At 55.6% G+C, this 13,035-nt stretch overlaps 1 protein-coding gene across 2 annotated transcripts; it reads right to left on the reverse strand.

Annotated features, from left to right (window-relative positions):
- Nucleotides 1–7,285: 7,285 nt before the first annotated feature.
- Nucleotides 7,286–12,528, reverse strand: AZU1 (azurocidin 1). Of its 2 annotated transcripts, XM_003944465.2 has the most exons (5): nt 12,423–12,528; nt 11,954–12,110; nt 11,290–11,434; nt 8,880–9,113; nt 7,286–7,588 (listed from the first exon to the last, which is right to left on the reverse strand). In XM_003944465.2, exons 1-5 carry the CDS (start codon nt 12,478–12,480, stop codon nt 7,427–7,429), a joined length of 756 nt encoding a protein of 251 aa, XP_003944514.1. In that variant the 5' UTR covers nt 12,481–12,528; the 3' UTR covers nt 7,286–7,426. The 2 variants fall into 2 exon arrangements, with proteins under 2 accessions (XP_003944514.1, XP_074240993.1); XM_074384892.1 differs by lacking the exons at nt 11,954–12,110; nt 12,423–12,528 and having other exon boundaries at nt 11,290–11,857.
- Nucleotides 12,529–13,035: the final 507 nt, after the last annotated feature.

Raw genomic sequence — 13,035 nt, forward strand, 5'->3', positions numbered from 1 at the left:
TCCTCAGATTCTCTCCTCAGACCCTCAGACTCTCTCCTCAGACCCTGAGACCCTCGCCTCAGACCCTCAGACCCTCAGACCCTCTCCTCAGATTCTCTCCTCAGACCCTCAGATCCTCACCTCAGACCCTGAGACCCTTGCCTCAGACCCTCAGACTCTCTCCTTAGACCCTCAGACCCTCTCCTCAGACCCTCGGACCCTCAGAATCTCTCCTCAGACCCTCAGACCCTCTCGTAAGACCCTCTCCTCAGATCTTCTCCTCAGACCCTGAGACCCTCAGACCTTCAGACCCTCAGACTCTCCTCTCAGATCCTCTCCTCAGACCCTCAAATCTTCTTCTCAGAACCTCTCCTCAGACTTTCAGACCCTGTCCTCATACCCTCTTTTTTTTTTTTTTAATTAAGATGGCATTTGGCTCTGTCGCCCTGGCTGGAGTGTAGTGGTGTGACCTTGGCTCCCTGCAACATCCACCTCCCTGGGTCAATCCATCGTCCCGCCTCAGCCTCGGGAGTAGCTGGGATCAGAGGCGGATGCCACCACACCCAGCTAATTTGTTTTTCGTATTTTTAGTAGAAACAGGGTTTCTCCATGTGGCTTAGGCTGATTTCAAACTCCTGACCTCGGGGGATCCACCTGCCTCGGCCACCGGAAGTGCTGGGATGACAGACCTGAGCAGCCACACCCGGCTGATGGATTCCATTTTGAGAAGTGCAGGTTGCTGCGTGCTGGAGCCAGCGCCAGGTGCCAGCCCTCAGGCTGCCGCCATCACTGCCAGCGATGTTACCATCAAGACGGGTGCTCCCTCTGCCCCTCCCTCTCAGGCTGAGCTCCTGGGCCGCTAAATGACCAATTGAGGCCTTCCTCACTTTCAGGCCCCGGCACCCACGGCCTGCATTTAATCCTGCTGTGTTTTGTGACTCTGGACTGGAAACTCCACCTGCCTCTGCTTCGGTTTCCCCATCTGTCACCTGAGAATGAGAGCCACTGCATCTGACAGAGGTTAATTTTTTTTTTTTTTTTTTTGAGACGGAGTTTCGCTCTTGTCACCCAGGCTGGAGTGCAATGGCGCGATCTCGGCTCACCGCAACCTCCGCCTCCTGGGTTCAGGCAATTCTCCTGCCTCAGCCTCCTGCGTAGCTGGGATTACAGGCACGTGCCACCACGCCCAGCTAATTTTTCTGTATTTTTAGTAGAGACGGGGTTTCACCATGTTGACCAGGATGGTCTCGATCTCTCGACCTCGTGATCCACCCGCCTCGGCCTCCCAAAGTGCTGGGATTACAGGCTTGAGCCACTGTGCCCGGCCAATTTTTTTTTTTTTTTTTTTTTTTTTTTTTTGAGACGGAGTTTCGCTCTTGTTACCCAGGCTGGAGTGCAATGGCGCGATCTCGGCTCACCGCAACCTCCGCCTCCTGGGTTCAGGCAATTCTCCTGCCTCAGCCTCCTGAGTAGCTGGGATTACAGGCACGCGCCACCATGCCCGGCTAATTTTTTGTATTTTTAGTAGAGACGGGGTTTCACCATGTTGACCAGGATGGTCTCGATCTCTTGACCTCGTGATCCACCCGTCTCGGCCTCCCAAAGTGCTGGGATTACAGGCTTGAGCCACCGTGCCCGGCCCCGGCCAATTTTTTTAATACAAATAACAATCCTGGGCAACACAGCAAAACCCCATCTTTACAAAAAATAAAAATTTGGCCGGGCACGATGGCTCACACCTGAAATCCCAGCACTTTGGGAGGCTGAGGCAGGTGGATCACCTGAGGTCGGGAGTTTGAGACCAGCCTCACCAAAGTGGAGAAATTCGGTCTCTACTAAAAATACAAAATTAGCCAGGAGTGGTGGCATGTGCCTGTAGTCTCAGCTACTTACCGGGGAGGCTCAGGCAGGAGATTCACTTGAACCCAGGAGGCAGACGTGGCAGTGAGCCGAGATCGTGCCATTGCACTCTAGCCTGGGCAACACAGCAAGACTCTGCCTCATAAATAAATAAATAAAATAAAATAAACTGGCCGGGTGTGGGTACCCGTGACCCCAGCTCCTTGGGAGGCTGGGATGGGAGTTTGAGGCTGCAGTGAGCTGTGATTGCACCACTGTACTCCAGCCTGGGAGACAGAGAGAGACCCTGTTTCAACAGACACCCCTGCCACACACAGAATAACTAGAGCGTAATAAACCCGGCGTCCAACCACAGATGAATGGATCAACACAGCATGGTCCCTCCACACACAGGCGCAGGACCCAGCCATGAGAAGGAGCGAGGCTTGGACCCAACCACAGCACGGACACACCTTGAGGACTTCACGCTCAGTGAGAGACGCCAGACACAGACGGTCACGCAGCATGGGGCCCCCTTTATACGAAACGTCCAGGACAGACCCATCAAGAGAGACAGGGAGGAAATTCATGGGGGCCGAGGCCAGGGAGGTGATGGAGGGGAGTGACAGCTCCTGGGCACAGGGCTGCTTTTTGGAGTAGTGGGAATGTTCTGGAATTAGAGGTGGTAGTTGTACAACTGTGTTCATGTGTTAAATGTCACAGATTTTTTTTTTTTTTTTTTAGATAGAGTCTCGCTGTGTCACCAGGCTGGAGTTCAGTGGCACGATCTCAGCTCACTGCGACCTCCACCTCCCTGGTTGAAGCGATCCTTCCGCCTCAGCCTCCCGAGTAGCTGGGATTACAGGCACCTCCCACCATGCCCAGCCAATTTCGTATTTTCAGTAGCAATGGGTTTCACCATGTTGGCCAGGCTGCTCTCGATCTCTTGACCTTGTGATCCGCCCAACTCGGCCTCCCAAAGTGCTGGGACTATAGGTGTGAGCCACCGCCCCCGGCCTGAATTTTTTTTTTTTTTTTAAATAGAGAGGGGTCTTGCTATGCTGCCCAGGCTGGTCTGGAACTCCTGGGCTCCAGCGACCTCCCCCGCCGCCTGGCCGCCACTGAATTAAGTGGGTGAATTTGTGTGGTGTGTGTGAAGGACATCTCAACAAAGCTGTTAACCATAAAAAGAAAAGAAAGTTAAGAAAGACGCGTGCACACACGCAGCTGGCGGAGCCCCTGCAAGAGCTGCCCGGGGGTGCTGCCCCAGCCTCTTTGTACATGTGCTTCCCCATCAGTATCTGTTTTCACAAAAGGCCAGTGCAGCCAGGTCCTGGCCTGAGCGTCCCCACATGGACCGCGGGCTCCATCCAGGTCCAAGGCACAGAGGCCTTCGGGGAAGGCACAGGCCAGGGCAACCGGAGCGCTGGGAGGGGGCAGCAGGGAGGGCTCCGTGGAACATGCCTGGGGCTCTGCAGGGGTTGGCTGGGGGGCCAGGGTAGTGGGGAGCCCCTTCCTGTACCAACTGTGGGTGTTGCAACTGGTAACGGCTTCATGGATCGCAGGTGGGGCCCCCCAGGGGAGACCAGGCCTGTGTCCCTGTCTCTCTCTCCACCCTCTCTATGTCTCTCTCTGTCTCTGTCTCTCTGTCTCGCTGTCTCTGTCCCCCTATCTTTCTCTGTCTCTTTGTGTCTCCCTGTATCTGTCTATTCATCTCTGTCTCCCCCATTTTTTTTTCTTTTTTCTTTTTTTTTTTTTTTTTTTGAGACGGAGTTTCGCTCTTGTTACCCAGGCTGGAGTGCAATGGCGCGATCTCGGCTCAGCGCAACCTCCGCCTCCTGGGTTCAGGCAATTCTCCTGCCTCAGCCTCCTGAGTAGCTGGGATTACAGGCACGCGCCACCATGCCCAGCTAATTTTTTGTATTTTTAGTAGAGACGGGGTTTCACCATGTTGACCAGGACGGTCTCGATCTCTTGACCTTGTGATCCACCCGCCTCGGCCTCCCAAAGTGCTGGGATTACAGGCTTGAGCCACCGCGCCCGGCTCATTTTTTTTTCTTTTGGAGATGGAGTTTCTCTCTTGTCACCCAGGCTGGAGTGCAATGGCGGGATCTCAGCTCACCCCAACCTCCACCTCCTGGGTTCAAGTGATTCTCCTGCCTCAGCCTCCTGAGTAGCTGGGATTACAGGCACGCGCCACCACACCCGGCTAATTTTGTATGTTTAGTAGAAATGGGATTTCTCCATGTTGGTCAGGCTGGTCTCGAACTCCTGACTTCAGGTGATCCGCCCGCCTTGGCCTCCCAAAGTGCTGGGATTGCAGGTGTGAGCCACCGCGCCCGGCCTGTGTCTCCCTTTTTTAATCTATCTCTCTCATCTCTCTAGCTCTGTCCCTCTTTCTCTGTCTCTGTTCTGTGTCTCCATCTGTCTCTGTCCCTCCATCTCTCTTGGTCGTTCATTTTTCCTCTCCTCTCCTTTCTTTTTCTTTCTTTCTTGTTTTTTTCTGTTTTGAGACAGAGGCTCACTGTGTCTCACCCAGGTTGGAGTGCAATGGCGCCATCTCGGCTCGCTGCAACCTACGCCTCCCGGGTTCAAGCAATTCTCCTGCCTCAGCCTCCCGAGTAGTTGGGGTTCCAGGCGTGCCCCACCACACCAGGCTAATTTTGGCATTTTTAGTAGAGACAGGGTTTCACCATGTTGGCCAGGCTGGTCTCGAACTCCTGACCTGAAGTCATCCGCCCACCTTGGCCTCCCAAAGTGCTGGGATCACAGGTGTGAGCCACCACACCCAGCCTCCTTTCCTTTCCTCTTCAGAAAAGGAAAACCTTCTCTCCCTGAGTGAAGGGAAGATGCTGGTTTTCCCGTGGGGCTCAGCCTCACAGCGGGTGTGTTTTGTGTGTACTTTGTGTTTTGTGCGTGTTGTGTGTTTTGTATGTGTTGTGTTTGTGTTGTGTGTTTTTTTGTGTTTGTTTTTGTTTTGGGTGCGTTGTATATGTGTTTTGGGGGCATTGTGTATGTGTTTTATGTGTTTTGTGTTTTGTATATGTTTTGTGTGTTGTGTGTGTGTTTTATGTATTTTGTGTGTTTTGTGTTTTCTGTTGTGTGTGTTGTGTGTTGTGTGTTTTGGGTGTTGTGTGTGTTTTGGGTCATTGTGTATGTTTTTTGTGTTTTAATTGTGTTTTGTGTTTTGTAAATGTTTTGTGTGTTTGTGTGTGTGTTGTGTGTTTTATGTGTTTTGTGTGTGTTTTGTGTTTTGTGTGTGTTGTGTGTGTTTTGGGTGTGTCTTTAGGTGTGTGTGTTTGGGGTGTGTGTGTTTTGGGTGTGTGTTTAGGCTGAGCCCCACAGGAAAACCAGCATCTTCCCTTCACTCAGGGAGAGAAAGTTTTCCTTTTCCGAGGAGGAAAGGAAAGGAGGCTGGGTGTGGTGGCTCACACCTGTGATCCCAGCACTTTGGGAGGCCGGGGTGGGCAGATGACTTCAGATCACGAGTTCGAGACCAGCCTGGCCAACATGGTGAAATGTATGTGTTGCATGAGTGTTGCGTGTTGTGTGTGTTTTGGGTGTGCATTGTGTTTTATGTGTTTTGTGTTTTGTGTGTGTTGTGTGTGTTTTGGTTGTGTCTTGTGTGTTTTGTGTGTGTTGCATGAGAGTTGTGTGTGTTGTGCCTACTGTTGACTTTCCCATGTGCACTGGGCCCTGACACCGACTGCCTTGCGCACCCACCAGGCCCGTCCACCCACCTGCCCCCCGATGCTCCCTCTCACGGGATTTCTAAGCCAAACACAGACGTTTCACAATCTGTACTGAGAATTCCCAAAACTTAAAAACCTCCCCAAGACACCAGCGATGGGGGCCGGGCTGCCACTGAACCCTGAGCCCGCCTGGGTCTGCTGGGAGGCTGCGGGGGTAGGGCCTGGACGGAGCTGCAGGGTGGGAGGTGGTCTGCCGCTGGGACCCTGTCCCACATCCCTGACATCCACGGCCTGGAGAGGGTCGGGCCACCCACAGTCACCCACAGCCTTGCACTGAAGGCCCTCGAGCCGGGCTGACCCCTGCCAGGTGGACCTGAGACCAGACCCTTGGGCCCAGGAAGCCGGAGCTGCAGGGGCTGAGGGAAGCTGAGCAGAAACCGCCCCAGGGAGGATCCCGCCCAGCAGGGGCCCTCATGACTGGACGTGGCCCCAAGCTGGGGGCACCAGAAGCGCTTGAACCTCAGTCGTGCCTTGGGCCTCAGTTTCCCCATCTGGACAACGATCAGGCAGTGGCTTTGCCTCTCCAAGCTCAAGCAGGGCCCCCACCGGCTGGGTTCCTGAGCCACTGGCATGCCTCCCTAGGCCTCAGATTCCCCCTCTGTAAACAGGACCCGTGATGACCCTGCAGTTCCAGTCCATGGCACATTCACAAAAGAAAAGCAGGGTTTCCGACAAAAACCTGCACGTGAATGTCCACAGACGTGAGACTCACAGCAGCCGGATGCGGAGAGGCTCAGACGTCCATCCACGGGCGTGTGGACCCTCCACGCCCTGGAACACGACTCACCGAGAAAAGGAGTGAAGTTCCGACCCAGGACTCAGCGCGGGACGCCATGCTCAGTGAGACACGCTGGACACGGAAGACCACGCGGTACGTGATTCCATTTCTATGAAATGTCCCGGACAGGCTGATCCACAGAGGCAGAGAGGGGATGCGGGGGTCCCGGGGGGCGGGGTGTGTGGAGAAGAGACGGAGAGTGACGGCTGATGGGGCCGGGGGTTCCTCTGGGGGTGATGGAATATTCTGGAATTCAATAGGGTTGGTGACCACACAACATTGTGAATGTACCAAAGACCACTGAATTTCACACTTTATTTATTTATTGGAGACAGGGTCTCACTCCGTCCCACAGGCTGGAGGGCAGTGGTGCAATTTTGGCTCATTGCAAACTCTGCCTCCCGGGTTCAAGTGATTCTCCTGTCTCAGCCTCCTGAATAGCTGGGATTACAGGTGCCCACCATCACGCCTGGCTGATTTTTGTATTCTTAGTAGAGACGGGGTTTCGCCATGTTGGCCAGGCTGGTCTCGAACTCCTGACCTCAGGTGATGTGCCGGCCTTGGCCTCCCAAAGCGCTGGGATCACAGATGTGAGCCACCGCGCCCGGCCTCTCCTGGGTTTCCTGATGTCGCCCACGGAAGCTGCGTGAGATGTTCTCCAGCAGAATGAGAGGTGGACGGGGGGACTAGAACCTCACAGATTCGGGTTCAAAGCCTGCGTTCGCTGTGCAACCTCAGGGCAGCCACCCAACCTCTCTGAACCTTGGCCTCCCCCCAGCACCCCGCTGTCAGGTGGAGATATCACCAGCCCCTGCTTCTTGGGGCTTCGAAGGAATCCTCAAACATCTGCAATGGACTGAGGTAGGTGCCCCTAAGGCCGGCGAAGGCTCTACTCACACCTCCCCACAGCCCACCCCGATGAAGCAGAAACCAGGAGCAGAGGAGAGAACAGCTTCTTTATTACAGCCAGGGCCACGCAGGCCAGAGCAGGGGCTGGGGTGGGGCCACGGGACGGGGTTGCAGCACACAGGAGGCGTGGAGGTCAGAGCTGGGCTCCGTGGGAGGTCACAGGCTCCGCCTAGGCTGGCCCGAGAGGAGGGGCGTTGAGAACACCATCGATCCATTCTCGGAAGAGCGCCACTGGGGTGAAGAAGTCGGGGCCCCGGCCACAGGGCCCGGTGGAGAAGGAGGCCACACCATGTCCCAGGCCATCGCAGATGAGGGGGGTGCCCCCGTCCCCCTGGGCAGGCGGCAGCTGTGTCAGGGCATCCCTGGGCTCGGCTCCCCAGTCACCCCAGAACTGCAGAGCCCTCCTGCTGCCCCTGGAACCCACGAGTCCTGATCCAGCCCCAGGCCCTTTGCACGTGCTCTTCTCTCTCTGCGCACATTTCCCTCTGCCCTGGTTCACCCCTAATGGAATTTTGGACCAGTTGCTTTCAGGAGCTTCCTGGCACTTGCAGGCTGGGCCAGGTGCCCCTCCCCTGGCTATCACAATGGCTGAGTCCCCCACTGACCTGCTCTGCCTGCCTGCTGGGCCCCCCAACCCCCATCACAGACTTGGCTCCGAGTTTAATAGCTGCTGTCTCTCCAACAGGCGCAGTAGCTCACGCCCGTAATCCCAACACTTTGGGAGGCAGAGGTGAGAAGATCACAAGGTCAGGAGTTTGAGACCAGCCTGGCCAAGATGGTGAAACCCCCATCTCTACTAAAAAAAAAAATACAAAAGTTAGCCAGGCACATGGGTGGGCACCTGTAACCCCAGCAACTCAGGAGGCTGAGGCAGGAGAATCGCTTGAACCCAGGAGGTGGAGGTTGCCATGAGCTGAGATCGAGCCACTGCACTCCAGCCAGCCTGGGCAAGAAGAGCAAAACTCCATCTCAAAAAAAAAAAAAAAATGGGGCCGAGCGCAGTGGCTCTCGCCTGTAATCCAAGCACTTTGGAGGCCAAGGTGTGAGGATCACCTAAGGTCGGGAGTTCAAGACCATCCCGACCAACATGGAGAAACCCCATCTTAAAAAATAAATAAATAAATAAAAATAAATTAAAAACAGCTCAACAAACATTATCTCACTCCTGACAAGAGCTCAATTAAAAAAAAAAAAATGGGGCCAGGCGCGGTGGCTCACGCCTGTAATCCCAGCACTTTGGGAGGCCGAGGCGGGTGGATCACGAGGTCAAGAGATTGAGACCATCCTGGTCAACATGGTGAAACCCCGTCTCTACTAAAAATACAAAAAATTAGCTGGGCATGGTGGCACGTGCCTGTAATCCCAGCTACTCGGGAGGCTGAGGCAGGAGAATTGCCTGAACCCAGGAGGCGGAGGTTGCGGTGAGCCGAGATCGCGCCATTGCACTCCAGCCTGGGTAACAAGAACGAAAAAAAAAAAAAAAGAATACTATTTCTCATGCTGTTAAAATGCTCCATCCTGGGGACCCCCTGCCATGCTGCCCTCAGCTGAACTTGCTTTCTCCTGCCACGGGGAGCTCATTACCTCTCATGACCTCTCCTCCCGCCATGGGGAGTTCATACCTGGCAGATACCGCCCCGGCGGGTGAGCACACCGGTGCACACATTATTGGGGCGACACTGGTCCTCAGGGGTCACAGTCACGTTGATGACCCTGGGAAAACGGGAGAGCGGGCCCCCGCTGCGCCACGTCCCCCAGCCAGCCACCTGGCATCTGGTGCCAGCGTTCACCGTGGCGTTCTGCAGGGGCAGCGGCAGTATGGCCACGCTGCTGGTGAGGTTGGCCTCCCGGTCCAGCTGGGGAAGGAAACGGAGTCAGGGGAGGGTTGGCCCTGGGATCTGGAGCCTCAGGGGCCCGCTGGGAGCAGAAGTGTCAGCAGCAGGAATCGTGGTCTGTATGTGGCTTGCCTCTGGTGCTCAGCAGGGCTGGGTGCGGTGGCTCGTGCCTAAAATCCCAGCACTTTGGGAGGTCAATGTGGGAGGATCAGTTGAGGCCAGGAGTTCGATACCAGCCAGGCCAACAAGGTGACACCTCGTCTCTACTAAAAATCCAAAAAAAAAAAAATTATCCCAGCTCCTTGGGAGGCTGAGGCAGGAAAATCCCTGGAACCCAGAAGGTGGAGGCTGAAGTGAGCCGAGATCGCACCACCGCACTCCAGCCTGGGTGACAGAGCGAGACTCCGTCTCCAAAAAACAAAACAATATTCTGGCAGGACAGTAACCTGCTCTGGGACCCTGGCTAAGTTACTTTACCTCTCTGAGTCTCCAGTTCCTCCTCCATAGAAAAATAAAAATAAAAATAAACAGCCGGGCGCGGTGGCTCAAGCCTGTAATCCCAGCACTTTGGGAGGCCGAGGCGGGTGGATCACAAGGTCAAGGGATCGAGACCAACCTGGTCAACATGGTGAAACCCCGTCTCTACTAAAAATACAAAAAATTAGCTGGGCATGGTGGCGCGTGCCTGTAATCCCAGCTACTCAGGAAGCTGAGACAGGAGAATTGCCTGAACCCAGGAGGCGGAGGTTGCAGTGAGCCGAGATCGCGCCATTGCACTCCAGCCTGGGTAACAAGAGCGAAACTCCGTCTCAAAAAAAAAAAAAAAAAAAAAAAAAAAAAAAAAAAAAAAAAATAAACAAACAGGTGCGGTGGCTCTGGCTTGTCATCCCAGCACTTTGGGAGGCCAAAGGAAGAGGATCGTTTGAGTCCAGGAGTTTGAGACCAGCCTGGCCAACACAGCAAGACCCCACCCTCCGTCTCTATTTAAAAATTTTAAAACATAGCCAGATGGAGTGGCTCACACCTGTAATCTCAGCACTTTGGGAGGCCGAGGCAGGTGGATCATTTGAGGTCAGGAGTTCGAAACCAGCCCGGTCCACATAATGAAACCCCATCTCTACCAAAAATATAAAAAATTTAGCTGGGTGTGGTGATGGGCACCTGTAATCCCAGCAACTTGGGAGGCTGAGGCAGGAGAGTTGCTTGAACCCTGGAGGTGGAGGTGGCGGTGAGCCGAGATCGTGCCACTGCACTCCAGCCTGGGCGACAGAGCAAGACTCCATCTCAAAGAAAAAGGCAAAAACAAAACTGTTCACTTGATTCTATCACAAGGAAAGCATTTAAAAATGATTTCAGCATCCACCAATGGGAGGCTCAGTACACAAACTGTGGTCCATCTCTATGTTTTGCTGTGTTTTTAAAAAAGTTTTCTTGAGACAGGGTCTGGCTGTTGTCCAGGCTGTAGTGCAGCAGCACAATCTCAGCTCACTGCAGCCTCAACCTCCAGGGTTCAAACAATTCTCCTGCCTTAGCCTCCTGAGTAGCTAGGACCACAGGCGCCCGCCACCATGCCTGGCTTTTTTTCTTTCCTTTTTATTTTAGATACTGAATTTGGCCATATTGCCCAGGCTAATTACAAGGTCCTGTCTTCAAGTGATCCAACAGGGTTTCACCATGATGGCCAGGCTGGTCTTGAACTCCCAGCTTCAAGCTATCCTCCCACCTCAGACTCCTGAGGCACTGGGACCACAGGTACGTGCCACCCGCCCGGCAATTTTTTTTTTTTTTTTTTTTTTTGAGATGGAGTTTCTCTCTTGTTACCCAGGCTGGAGTGCAATGGCGCAATCTCGGCTCACCGCAACCTCCGCCTCCTGGGTTCAGGCAATTCTCCTGCCTCAGCCTCCCGAGTAGCTGGGATTACAGGCATGCACCACCATGCCCAGCTAATTTTTTGTATTTTTAGTAGAAACGGGGTTTCACCATGTTGACCAGGACGGTCTCGATCTCTTGACCTCGTGATCCACCCGCCTCGGCCTCCCAAAGTGCTGGGATTACAGGCTTGAGCCACCACGCCCGGCCCAATTTTTGTATTTTTCTGTAGAGACGACAGTGTTGGGATATGTTTCCCAGGCTGGTGTCGGCCTCCCGAGGCGCTGGGAGCACAGGTGTGAGCCCCGCACCTGCCCATTCCTCTCACCTGCAGCAGCAACAGGTCATTCAGGTTCTGCTGGGGGTCGTAGCCGTTCTCGCTGATCCTGCTGATGGAGAAGGTCTGCCGGGACCTCCTCTCCCGCCGCCTCAGGTCATAGGCGCCCAGCACCACGGTGCCGACCCCAGGGTTCCTAAGGGCAGCGGAGGAAAGGGCAGAGCGAGGGCGCCAGCCTGGGGCCTGGGCACAGAGAGAGCTGGCATGCAAATTAGGGAGGATCCCAGCCTGCAAACGGTGTTTCTTCACCCTGAAAACTCCCCTCCTTTGACAGAAGTGGAGCCGAGACCCTCCAGGGCCCCCTCCCCATCCAGAGCCCTTCCCTTCTCTGGGCTTCCTCCATCTGACCCCTTCCCTTCTCTGGGTCTCCTCCATCTGAGCCCTTCCCTTCTCTGAGCCTCCTCCATCTGAGCCCCTTCCTTACTCTGGGCCTCCTCCATCTGAGGCCCTTGCCTTCTCTGGGCCTCCTCCAACTAAGCCCCCCAATATTGTTCCTTGGTCCCGCCTTGACTCACTCTCCATGTCCCTCTCCAAGCCCCCTCCGTTCCCTGAGCCTCCCCTTTTGCAACCCCCTCCCCTCCTCAACTACCAAGCACCCCCTCTGAATCTCCTAAGCACCCCCAAGCTGCTTCTCTGAGCCCCGGGTCCCCCTCACTGGCTTCGGAAGCAGCTGGCTGCCGTCATCACGAAGCGGGGATGGACCAGGGCACCCCCGCAGAAGTGCCTCCCCTCATTCTGAATGGAGGCCAGGAACGGGAACTGGCGGGGCCTCGCCTTCCGGCCTCCCACGATGTCTGTGAGGGGGCTGGAACCTGGGTGGGGAAAGGCAGCTCTGAGACCTCCAGAGCCCACACGGTGGCCAGGAGGACACGTGAAGCTCCAGCGTCGGCTCCATGGGGCTGCGGTGGGACCCACCCTCACCCGTCACCCCACGCCCTAAGAGGACAGGCGGCCCCGAGTCTCACACACCCTCCGCCTGCAAGCCTCTCCCAGGACTGTCCGGCTGGGCTGGCTGTGTGACCCAGGCCAAGCCCTCACCTCCTCTGTGCCTTGAGTCTGGCTCTGCTCGGGCAGATGGGCCCCCAGCACAGACAAAGGACCACCCGGCGCAGACAGGCACTCACCGGCCCTCGAGGACGCCAGCAGGGCAGCCAGCAGGACCAGGACGGTCAGCGGGGTCATGGTGGGGAAGCTCTGTGGCTACGTTGGCAGCCGCCCTTATACACGGGCCTTGGCGGTTGGTGGTGTCCCCACCCATGCCCAGGGACAGCCTCACTCAGTTGGGAACACGGGAAATTGCTCAAGGCCTCCTCTGTAAACTGCTCCCGGGGTCTGCCTGGGCTCCCCCCTCGTCCCCCGCTGACCCTCAGTTTCCCCTCTAGAAGCCGGCAGCACCCCCAGGGGCAGGTGGGGGTGACAGGAACCAGTGGAGCCTGTGGCCCAGCACACAGCAGGCACACAGCCAGCACCCAGCAAACACCAGCGACATTGCCAACTCAGAGCGCTGGTCTCCCCATCCCAAGCTCCTGGGGCTCCATCACTCCCCGCTGGGCCTGGGGCCAGGGGGGCCGGCAGGCCTGTGTGGAGGCCTGTGGGTCTGTGTGGGTGATTATTGTGTTACTTTTTCAATAGCTTTACTGAGATGTCATTGACCCACTGGGTGCGGTGGGTCACGCCTGTAATCCCAGCACTTTGGGAGGCCGATCACCAGAGGTCGGGAGATCAAGACCAGCCTGG

The sequence above is a fragment of the Saimiri boliviensis genome, chromosome 14, assembly GCF_048565385.1.
Source record: "Saimiri boliviensis isolate mSaiBol1 chromosome 14, mSaiBol1.pri, whole genome shotgun sequence".
NCBI classification, from domain to species: domain Eukaryota; kingdom Metazoa; phylum Chordata; class Mammalia; order Primates; family Cebidae; genus Saimiri; species Saimiri boliviensis.

Excerpts from the sequence above, each read along its gene's own strand:
- AZU1 (XM_074384892.1), bottom strand. The coding sequence starts at position 11,673 with ATGGAGGAGACCCAGAGAAGGGAAGGGGTCAGATGGAGGAAGCCCAGA. Across the intron at positions 9,114-11,289 it reads ATGACCTGTTGCTGCTGCAG|CTGGACCGGGAGGCCAACCT; the intron begins GTGAGAGGAATG and ends TTCCTTCCCCAG. Across the intron at positions 7,589-8,879 it reads GCCGGGGCGGTATCTGCCAG|GGGGACGGGGGCACCCCCCT; the intron begins GTATGAACTCCC and ends CCGCCTGCCCAG.